At 51.8% G+C, this 11,449-nt stretch overlaps 1 protein-coding gene across 1 annotated transcript; it reads right to left on the bottom strand.

Moving 5' to 3' along the window:
* Positions 1-324: 324 nt before the first annotated feature.
* Positions 325-11,050, bottom strand: LOC132322490 (serine/threonine-protein kinase PAK 3-like). The gene is made up of 13 exons (XM_059836981.1): positions 10,935-11,050; positions 9,658-9,816; positions 8,142-8,264; positions 7,498-7,620; positions 7,090-7,268; positions 6,106-6,169; positions 4,804-4,852; positions 3,547-3,659; positions 2,904-3,021; positions 2,158-2,257; positions 1,532-1,728; positions 809-946; positions 325-414 (listed from the first exon to the last, which is right to left on the bottom strand). Exons 1-13 carry the CDS (start codon positions 11,048-11,050, stop codon positions 325-327), a joined length of 1,569 nt encoding a protein of 522 aa, XP_059692964.1.
* Positions 11,051-11,449: the final 399 nt, after the last annotated feature.

Here is an 11,449-nt window from a genome sequence, read left to right as displayed (position 1 = left end):
ACGAAGGAAGAAGAACTTTGCATGCTTCCAAACAGTGCCACAAACCCCATCCATGGGTCTTTCCACACAGAAGAAACACCTGATCATTCAGAATTAAAGTTAGAGCTTCTTCACTGGGTGAGAACAAAGGGAAGCTTCCAGCACAGTGAAGGTTTTATTTATTCTAGTATTTATTTTGACTATCAGGCTAAACAAACTACAAACTATGAGCCATAAAATAGAAACAACAAACTATGAGCTATATACTAGAAACTTCAAACTACGAGCTATAAACTAGAAACTAGAAACTGCAAACTCCAAAAACAACAGTGGCCTCTTCCAGGGCTAGTATCTCCTGTCGGCCATAAACTGCTGCGTTGCCACGATCAGAGGCGTCAGGTCGGAGGTCGGCTTGGCTGATGTTACAAATGGATGCTGCCCAAAGAGAAAAAGAAAACATGAACTTCTACTTTCCTCACAGGCTGAAACAGGCTTTCTCTGGCTACCAGAAAGGTACAGAAAGCAGAAGGGAGGGCATTCTGGGCACCTCTGCCTCCACCTCCAGGATCTTACTACAAGAGGCAAACATGGCTCCCAATCCCACAAATCCATTATTCCAGATGTCTTCAACTTAAGGAGATCTGGTCGAGGTGACCTTGAAAGGCTCCTCCCAAGGCATCCTAGGCCAGGATTCTCCCCTGTTTTCCTTTGAAAAGCCCCCAGACTGGAGATCTTAGCAGCGGGGCCCAGCAGACGCCTTGGAATTGAGCAGGTGAGGAGCCCCTGGCAGCGGGCAGCTGGCGCAGCCTGCAGCCGCTTTGCCTTTTACCTGCAGGAGTTCCTGGGCAGACCAGCGCCTGTCCTCCTCCCTCTCCAGGCAGCAGTGCAGGAAGTCTCGCAACCACGCGGACTGTTGCCTGGGCTTCTGCAGCTTTGGCCTGCCCCCACTGCTGATCAGCTGTTGAACCTAGAGAAGAAGGAAATGTCACTCTCTGCCTGTCTCCTTCATACCCCAAATTGCTCACACAGACCCCACTGGACAGGCTCCACTCTCCGGTGGCACTTTCCTCCCTGCCAGAGCCAGGGACATACCTTTCCTACTCCTACTGAAAGAACCCAAAGCCAGAGGCAGCCATAGCCAGTCCAATATGCAAAGGCTCTTGCCTTCACCCTGATTTCACTGGCTGATGGAATTAGGAGCAACTCCATCAGCAAAAGCACACTTGGCTTCTCTCAGCACTGACACCAGCTCTACAGGCCATTTGGAAGACGGACTTTCGCCTAACTCTACTGTTTCCAAGGATCACTCCATAAAATGCAGCTCAGCACTGCTCACTGCTCTCTTGGGCAGAGCTCCTACCAAGCAAAATGCATCACAATTTTTTCTGCTGTTCCTGCTCTGAAATGACAAGGGGATGATCTGGACAAGGAGCACAAGAGACTGTGCAGCCTGGAACCTATCATTTTCAGGTGTTCGCAAGCTTCCCAGGCAGAAGAATGGGAGCAGATTTTGTTTGAGTGACAGCAGTATCTGAGAGCAGTTGCAGCGCACCGTGCGGGAGGTTTTCATCCGGTAAGGAGGCGCTCCTTCCACCATCTCGATGCCCACAATGCCAAAGGACCAGATGTCCACTTTGGGGCCATAGAGCTTCCTGGTGAAGATTTCTGGCGCCATCCAGTAAGTGGTCCCAACAGCTGATCTCCGTTTGCTCTGCTCAGCGGTGAGCTGAGCAGCGAGGCCAAAATCAGCTGAGGAGCAAAAACAAGCCAGCGTGAATGAGGAAAGCAAACAAAAGAAATCCCCACTGTTCCAATGTCCAAGAAGGCAGCATGGTACCCAGCTGCCATAAAGGGGCCATGCTGCCATTCCTCGGGCCTGCAGCTGAGGAAATACGGAATTGGCCACTTAGCAAAAGCCCCCAGTTCCAGTCAGTGCCTTTTAGTCCCCTGAAGCTATTAGACTGTAAGCGCCTTGCTTGGGAAGGGACACACACACAACCCAAAGGCACTCCTGAGCCCTTGTTCCCAGCAACACCTCCCTGCCCCTTGAGGCTGTGCTCTGTGCTTGCAGCAGGGCAGCCTGCACTGCCACAGGCAGCACTGCAGGGAACCAGCAGTCACCCAAAGGCAGCCCCACAGCGCAGCCTGCCACGGCTGAGACTGGCCAACAACACCCACCCAACTTGACAGATCCGTCCAGACCCAGGAGAATGTTGTGGCTTTTGATGTCTCGGTGGATCACTTGCTTGGAGTGAAGGAAATCCAGGCCTTGCAGGCACTGAGAGAGGAAAAAGAAACACCAGCCTAAGTGGATTTCATTCCACAAGCAGGGAAGTGGCACATCTACAGCACTACAGTATTCCTGGAGGATGCTGAGCCATGGCAGGACAGGCTGCTGGCAAGGGCAAGAGCTTGCTGCTCCAACACAAGGACAGCAGAGCCTTTCTAAGTGAGGCTGTGTTTGCTTCTGAGAAAGGGCAATTCTTCCTCTGGCCAGTGCCCTGCAAACACAGACTGAAGGAGCACTGCTGCAGTGGCTGTGCTCTCTCCAGTCAGACAACAGTGGATGCTTTTGCAAACACCACTTTGAGTGCAAGGCTCTCCTCTGAGGCTGAACTCTCTGAGAGTCCTGTGAGGATCTCCTTGTCTTTGCCACTTGTTTGACATTGCGCCGTGAGCACCTTTGCCCTTCCGGGGAAGGAACGCAGCATACACAGGCTCCAGGCAAGTGTTTAGAGAGGCAAACACAAACACTCTAGAAGAAGGGCAGGGACACTGGCAGGCACTTCAGATACTCTTGCTACTGCCAGTCATTAGAGAAAGGCAGAAAGGAGGCTTGGAAGATGAAATCTTTCCTCTCCTTGTCACCCATGTGGAAGGACCATCCTGGCCAAGGCATGGGAAGCACAAGCGCCATCCCTTACCTCCCGAGAGACAGCTGCTATCTCTCCTTCTGCCATACGAGTCTCCCTGATGACATCGTGTAAGGAGCCTCCATCCATGTATTCCATCACGAGCCAGAGTTCCTCGTCCACCAGGTAGCTGAAAGGAGGAAACAACAGCCTGGAGGTGAATGTGCGCACTTACACGACCTGATGGATTCTTGTTTCTGTGTCTCTCTCCGAGGAAGACAGGAGGAAGTGAGGAGTCATTCACTACGCTCTACAGGCCTTGAACTCTGGGCAGTCTAAAAGACTGCTTGCTATCCACACCAATGCAACAGATCAAGAGAAACACAACCTACAGTGCTTTGTCAGCACTTCAGACCCCTGGGGAAACAATCAAACCCCCAACCAAACATAACTATGGGGAGAGAGGACAGGAACTTTGAGGCTGATGGCTCAGTAAGATGGGGCCCAGACTTGTCTTTGAAAGCGCCCTTCAAACTCGGTATGCCAGAAAAGATTAACGCAGCCCCAATGCAATCTCTTCCCAAGATGCCGTAGATCAGCCCAGAAACAGGAATTAACAGCTCCATCCTCTACCAGCGGCCAAAGCCGTGGTTGTTGAACCTCTGGCTTGCAGGATGTGAATGACCTTTCCTGGCAGAACAGCAGAACCACTCACCTGTCTAGATAGTTCACAAGGTTGGCATGCTTATTGCCACGCATCACCTGGATTTCATTCAGGCACAGCTCGCTGCCGCTCTCTTGCGCGAGACTAATTTTCTTTATGGCCACCTAAAACGACACAGAAAACCATGAACCAAAGAAGTCTGTGGCACAGGACTACAAGGGCAACACAGAGACAGTGATTATGGGGTGATAGTGCTGGGCTGGGCCAAGCTGCCTTGGGACTGGACATCAGACCATGTGCTTGGGCACCTCCCAGGACACAGAGCCACACACCCTTTGCCTTGTAAACCTGGGAGAAACACGGTCTAAGCTCTCTACCTCAAAGCTCTAACAACACTCACTGAGCCCTGGGCCAGTCTTCCCCCAGGTCCTCCCCATGGTCTCATTCCCATTTTCATTCACACACTTCTTGCAAGCAGGAACCCATTTGGTGCCAGTAAAATTGGAGCAAAACTGCTGGGAAACCTTTGGCACTTCTAGGGGCTTGATCATTACTCCAGCAACCACTGGCATTCTCCAGTGCACAACTACAAAGCAAACTCTTACAGGCATGGCAGATAAAATGCTGTCCTAAAAACATCCTGAGGGCTCTTCCCCCTAAGAATTACAGCCCTTCATACTTCAAGGAAAAATTGCCGGGACGGTGAAAACATCCTTAGTGACACCTCCAAATAACGCAACCCTGGAATTGCCTCACTTTCAGGAATTTTCATTTCACTCCACCGAAATACTTTCCTTCACACCACTGACATTTGCAATTACTGCCTGACTTCAAAAAGAAAAAACCCCAGCCTTGATCTTCTAGGGATATACACCGGGCTGTAAACACAGCTTAGGCCCTTGAGAGACTCCTTGCAGACCTCGCTCTCATAGCACAGTTCCAAGGGCAGCACTGCAGGCGGCTACAGAACTACCAGCACAATTCCCATGTATCTGCTAACAGCCAGAAATGAGAATTCAGGAAGCCTGCAGCCCCAAAGAGCAGTGCCATGCTCTGAGACACCACCTGGGCACTCAGACCCAGCCAGCGTGTCTTCCTGTGACAGACACCGCCTGGCCTCCCTGCATTCCCCGGGGCAGCTGAGGAGCACAAAATCTGTCCCCACTGTATTTGGCAGGCGGACACTGCTCTGCACTTCATTGGCCTGTGCAGCAAAGCTCTACTGGCGAGCCAAAGCTCAGCCACAGCTCACAGCAGAGGGAAGGCCACTCGACAGCTGCAGAAGCTGCGGCGCTGCTTGACGCTTACCTCTTCTCCTGTGGCAGTCTCCACTGCCAAGCACACCGTGCCAAAACCCCTGGAAACAAAACAGCAGCGGAGAGAGAAGAAGTCATTTAGTCCCTGCAAGTGCAAGACACTGCAGTCCAATGGGAAAAAAGTCCTTGGGGCAAATAGTAAATGGAACATGACTGATTTCCGTTTGGGTCTTTCCACCCTTTTCTCTTTCTGGATCTGTGCATGGGTGGGATTTTTCCAGGCACTTGCCGGTTGGGCCTTCTCACACCTCTCCTTGAAGTCCCTCTGCCAAACTCAAGCACCACCACTCAGGCCTTCTGAGAAGCCAGAGGCCATGTAACAGCCATTGGAGGAAAGCCTCTGGACACGGATCCCTTCTCCAGCTTACAAGGAAATTAGTGTCCAACCACAGCTGCAGCCACAGCCAGAGCAGGGAAAGGCTTCCATTGCTCCACACACAAATGGAGAAGGCCTCAAAACACAGGATCCTTAGACTGCTGTGTTCTGAGTCCAGTGCCATTGGCACTGCCATTGGCAGTGCACCAGACACGGGGAGGACTCTGCTTTTCTGGGGGCTTCTTGTACATTTGGCTTCTCTCAGAGAAAATGGTGCAAATCAGTCCCATTTCCAGTCAGCAGAGCCGGCTTTCTAAGGGAACAGCTTGGTGGATTCTTTGCAGGAAAGGCCTAGACCCCACAGGATCCACGAGGGCTCTGCCCTCATCATCAGGCAGATGATGCCTTTTCCTCTGGAGTGCATTGGCCCCAGGCATTGCCCTGAAGCTTTGCGATTTGCCATCTCAGCTACAAAAGAGAGCTGCTTCTTTCATTTCTGCTCTTGGCTTCTAGACTAGGTGCTGGTCATCCTGACCACTGCACCTTCTTTTCAGCAAAATACTGGAAAGAAATGTTAGCCAGAGCTGCTCCCTGACAGCTGTCAGCTGCTAACTTGACCTTTGAGGCAAGGAAGTTTCTCCTCCTTTCATTCCCAAGCATTCTGTATTCTTTTGTGACATGCAGAAATTATTTCTCCTAGGAAAAGCGGCAAACAGGTGCAACACACTCGAGGGACAGGAGAGCAGCCAGGTGCTGCTCTTTGCCGCAGAAAAGACACTGCCAGCATCCAAGCTGTCTTTGCCAAGCTGCTTTCGAACCACAGCTAAAGATGCTGCCCAGTACTGAGAGATCATCAGGTATCATCTTAACGCAGTGTCTGAGCAGCTTTGGAGCTTGCCTGACGTCGTTCTGGGGAGATGTGACACCAGCAAAATGCACAGGCCCTCCCTTGGAAGAAGGAACTGTGGCTGCACTCACCCTTTGCCAATTGTTTCCAGTTCCGTGTATTCAGCCTCAGGATCTCCCTGGCTCACCAGCATCTCTGTGAAAATCCCAAGGAAAGATGCACACTTCAAAAGAGATCCCACCCTGCAGCAGATCAGAAAGGCAGCCCCACTCTCTGGGACACTGGGCCCTTTCAACTCAGGCAGTCGGGAAACAACACCACCACCCAACCAGCACCAAACCTCAAAAACAACAGCACAGCCCCGCAGCACAGATGGCCTGCACAAAACTAAAAGTCTAAACTAAAATCTAAGCACGTGCAGAAACAGTCAGAGGAGACAGGGATCTGAAAACGGGAACCAAGATTCTTGTCTAGCAATGTTAAGGGCAGCAGGAAAAGCAAAACTTTTCTGTTCTTGGCAATGAAAACTGTGACTTTCAAGAAATGACTTAATCTTTGCAAATATCAGAGGCGTCTTGGCTTCTGGAATCAATTGTTATCAACAGCTGCCCTTTCCAGAACAGGAAGAATATTGCAAAGTGCTTCCAGCAGTAGCACAATCTCCAGCTCTCTGCAGGACTTTGCCTAAACAATGCCCTTCTGCCTTTCAGGAGCAGCAGCTCGTGTTCCAACCTACTGTGATGGGCCTTAGGAATGAGGTCCCTCAGCCTTTAGGACAGGCTGAGTTCTGAAGATGACCTTGGCCGTGCCCCACAGGAGCTCCTTGAGGCCTCCTCATTGGCTGGGTCACGGCCTCCTGCTCAGCCAGAAACAAGCTCTGCTTTGCCTTTTGCCTCCAGGGAAGCTCAGGCAAAGCCAAACCAGGCTGAGCTGCTCTCAGAGGCAGGAGCATCAGCCCGCTGAGCCCTCACCACCTCACAGCACAACACCAGGTCCTGTGTGGAGGCCGCAGGACCCGGCACTCAGCTGAGGAGGAACAGGAGGCGGGACAGCTCACACCCACACACGCACACACAAGGCACTGCTCCAGCAGACAAGGATCACAGAGGACGTACTCAGCGTGGCCAGGCACTCGTCCTCTGTCCCCTCTCCCAGCCGCTCTCTGCTGCCAGAGGAGCTGGTCGTGCTCCAGATGCACGAGCTGCTCCTGCTTGACTTGCCAGCCTGGGGACTGGAGGCTCCTTCAGAGCCTTCCGCTGCAGCTCGTGCAGGTGCCAGGACACAGGAGGTGGAGCTCTGGGACAAGAAATGAAGGAGGGTCACAAATGTGCCTGGCAGAGATGCCCCTCCCATCCCATTTCAAATGCAAGCCCCTAGCAAGATGCTGCTGGCCACAGCCAGGGCTCTTCACCCCTCAGCTTTTGCAGCCTGCTTCTCTGGCTCAAGGCCCAAAATCCAAAGGCTGCTTTTACACCACGGACAAAATGACACCACAGACACTGCTAACCAAAGTTGGCACTTACTGATGTTGTTTGCTCTGGCCCAGGGCTGACAGCAGGGGCAGCTTCATCAGCACCTTCCTCCTCTTCACCCTCTCCCTCAGGTACAGCGGCAGCCAGAGCAGGTGCTGACGCTGCCCTTCTGCTCTGTGGACACACAGCAGCATGAGGGACACAAAAGAACCTGTCATTGAGAACCTCACCTATATTCAGCTACAGGCCCTGCTGCATCTCAGCTGTTCCTTTAGCTACTGACAGCTGCTCTCTGCCGAGGGCCAGCTCCCTCCTGGGGACAGTGTCTCCTCATATCCTGCAAGCTTCTGAACTGCACCTTTGCACCACTCTCTTCACTGGGGATGGGGAGCCTGCACAGCCACTGGGCACCAAGGGCCTCCCTTCTAGCCCAGGAGCATCCAAGGACATCCTAATGCTCCCTCTTGTCTCTTGCTAAGACAAATTCACAGCCCCTTTCACAACAGTAGGAAGGTGATGCCTAAACATCCAACTTCCAAGTTCCACACCGCTTTTCAAGGCCTAAGTGCCTTGGGGAAGGGCTGGAAAGATTCCAGCCCTCAGCATCTTCAGCCAGGCACAGGAGGTGCTGTCTGATCTGAAACTTGCAGCTATGCTTTGCTCCAGCCACAGGACTTCCCAGAGCTGCCACTTACTGATGCTGGATGCTCAGGCCCTGCAGTGGCAGCAGGTGCAGTTTGATGGGCATCTTCCTCCCCTTTGGCCTCTTCTCCAGGAAGACACGCAGCCACAGGAGGCTCCGAGGTTGGTTTTGGGCTCTGCAGACAGACGCAGCGTGAGGGACACGTAACCTTCTTTATATTCAGCTCTAGAGCCAGGTGCACTAAGGAGAAATCATCTGCAGAGAAATGGGATTCCAAGGTGCTCAAACTCAAGTAAAATGAGCCAGTGAGACGGGACTGCACTCTCTGGTACAGGAGAAATTCCATCGTGGCTTCAAGCACCCAGCAGCCCCACTTCCAGCTGCTTAAAAGCTCTGGAAAGGAACTGGAGAAAACAGCCCGGGATCCTCCTGCTGCTGCTGCTGTGGCTGCAAAGAGCCCGGACTGTACTTTCATTCATCCAGCCAGGCTGGCACTGGACTGCAACAGGCCACAGCTCACAGCTTGCTCCACAATGGTCTAATGCTACCAACGCCAGAGGCTCCTTTGCCACTCACCCAAAGACCAGATTCTCTCCAGGCGTGGGTGATGTGACCTGCAACACACACAAGGGAAGAACATCCAGATGCTGTAAGAAAACTGCCTGGGCTGGGCAAGCCCACCAGAAAGTCAACCCAAAGACAGAGCATTCTGCTTTCACTACATCGGCGCTCCAGCAGCAACCCATGCTCTGCTGTGCCACACAGCAAGCAAGACAACAGCACAAAATACTGCCTGGTGTCTACCTTCTGTCCTCTCTGGCCACTCAACCCATAGAAACTTGAGACTGAGCAAGTCCCAGTGGTTCAGTCATTGCTTCTGCCCCAGCCCACCCAGCAGCAGCCACAGCTCCTCTCTTTCCTGTACTTCAGTTTTCTCAAGACATTGCTTGCAGCAACTGCCATGAGCTTGCTGAAAGCCTTTCCCCAGAGAGGCTTCTCCCAAGTTCCCCTTAGCCATGGTGGCAGTTCTATCGTGACACAGCACAGGAACAGCTCCTGTGTTCAGGAGCATACAAGATCTCCTCTGAAATGTCTCTCCCAGAGGCCTTTTCCAAGCGGGTTCTGTGATTTCATCACAGAACGAAGGGTTCTTGCAGCGCTCAGGAAGTGTCAAGTTCCACAGGCACATGCTGGGATGAGGGAATGCAGACAAGAAGAAGACTTGATCTGAGGCACTTTCCCTCAGTCCTGGAGAGCAGTGCACAGCTTTTACAAGCACTCTTGCCAAGCTCTCCCAGTCTTCCCATCCTGGAAGCTCTCTTGCTTGAGCCAGCAAACCGAGGAGACTCCAGACTCCATTGCCACAGGCTATGGCACGGCAGGAGTGGAAACCCTGTGGGCTACATTACAAATGCTGCCCACGCCCCGCGGGCTAGAGACACCCCTGTCTTAGCTGCAGCCATGGGAAGCAGCTTCACCCAACTAAAGGCCTCTTTGTGGCACTTGGGTTTCCATATGCTGCACTGAACAAAGACATCTACTTACGTGCCAGGTGAGTGAAAAAGTACCCAGAATAAGCCACGGAGAACGCCGTGAAAGCTGCAGCACACACTCCCTCCATGGCTTGAGCAGCGCTGCTCAAGTCTGTACCAGACAACGCCTCTTGGGAGAAAACAGAAATACTCAGAGTCCTGCTGGCAGAGACCTCGTCGACACGCAGGTTCCGCCTGCAGTGAGCGTGCCACAGAGCTGCTCTGTACACTGAGCCCTTCCGGGCCTCGGCACAGCCACTTTGCCTGACAACGCTGCCATGCGGCCGCTGACATCACAATAGCAGCGCCCTGGGCTGCTTTGTGAGCTCAGGCACAGAACCAGACCTTCTCTACAGCTAATGCCAACAAAAGCCTGCAGAGTTCTCCTCTACTGCAAAGCAACACAAGAAGCCCTCCTAGTCCATAACCTCTTGCTCTAGTCATCTAAGAGTAAAAAATCACACTAAGCCCCCCTGGCCCAGACTGAGAAGCTGAGCGCTGAGAAGGGTCCAGGATGTGAGGAAGCACATGAGTGCTCTTTGGCCACTATTGCTTCTGAGCAAAAAGCAGAAGGCTTCTTCCAGCTGGATCTTCCTTTGTTTTAGAAAGCAGCAAACAGGGAGAAGCACTACTTCAATTACATTTAGAGCTTTCTCCTAGGTACAGTGTTGAGGTCGGTTTGAATAATGAAGGACACTTCAATTTGAGGCCATGGGAAAACCATTTGTACTTAGGGTGAGCCAGACCTCCCACCCATGGTCCTCTTGTTCAGTTATTCAAATTATTACTAGAAAATTCTGGTTTCTCTGCATTACCACTGGGTAATTGTTGCTGCATTAATTGTAATATTCCAAATCACTCTTTCCTGTTGGATCCATTCTTCAAACCCCACCCGGATGCCTCCCCTTTTGGGAATGTATAAGTATCCTTGGAGACCCTGGACTCCAGGCTTTTTCTGGTTCATTCTTCCTACTGTGCACGCTGTTTAGTTTGTTATTTTGCTATTACATTAAAGTTGCTTTTCCAAACAACTGGATCAAGCAGTCTCTCTCATCAAAGTCAACAGGGCCAGTTCTCCAGGAAGCCACCGGCCAGGTGTCTGAGCTTGGACCAGAGCGCTTCCCCTCTTGTTATGAATACGAACGAGGCCAAACTTCCTCTGGAGAAAGAGGTTCTCCTTTATTAAAATAGCTGCAAGGAATGGCGTACCCAGGATAAGCCCGAGCACCCACACAGCGAGCCAAAACACAACAGTGCGCTATCCCCAAGTGCACCGGCTTGCCCCCAGAAAACAAGTTTCTAAAAAGAAGTACCTCGAACCAACCAAACTACCCCCATTTATAGCTGCCTTCAAGTCCAGGATTGGTCCATTTTGGATCTGCATGGTCATTGGTCCATTTCCAGGCTTCCCATTGGTCTTTAACGCCATTCATTCTGGACCAATCGTTTCTGCAGGGCTTCAAATGATTGGTCAGATCTTCTATCCAATCCCTCTTCGACCTTGCCGTGCCCCGCCGGACTGCCCTTCCACCAAACCCTGGACCCTTCTCCTAGAACATTCTAATAACCCCACCCCCCTTAACATAATACAATTAATGTAACGTAATTAATACAATATAATTGAACTATACCCTAACTTAACATAACTTTTACTTATAACATCTCTCACCCGAACAGGGACCCCTGACATTCAGGGGACCTGCTGAGAACCCACCCTGCCTCCAAGAGGGGGTTGTAAGCTTTTCCCTTCTGGACGGAGTAATGCCTGGCAGAATTTTGCTGGATAAGGAGCAAGGAGGACACTGCGTTACCATCAGCCCTCTGAAGA

This window comes from Haemorhous mexicanus, chromosome Z, assembly GCF_027477595.1.
Source record: "Haemorhous mexicanus isolate bHaeMex1 chromosome Z, bHaeMex1.pri, whole genome shotgun sequence".
NCBI classification, from domain to species: Eukaryota; Metazoa; Chordata; class Aves; order Passeriformes; family Fringillidae; genus Haemorhous; species Haemorhous mexicanus.
Note: the sequence above shows the minus strand (reverse complement) of the source record. Positions and strands in the feature narration are given on the sequence as shown.

Excerpts from the sequence above, each read along its gene's own strand:
- LOC132322490 (XM_059836981.1), bottom strand. The coding sequence starts at position 11,050 with ATGGCGTTAAAGACCAATGGGAAGCCTGGAAATGGACCAATGACCATG. Across the intron at positions 9,817-10,934 it reads GGTAGTTTGGTTGGTTCGAG|GCGGAACCTGCGTGTCGACG; the intron begins GTACTTCTTTTT and ends CGCTCACTGCAG. Across the intron at positions 7,621-8,141 it reads GGCCTGAGCATCCAGCATCA|AGCAGAAGGGCAGCGTCAGC; the intron begins GTAAGTGGCAGC and ends GTGTGTCCACAG.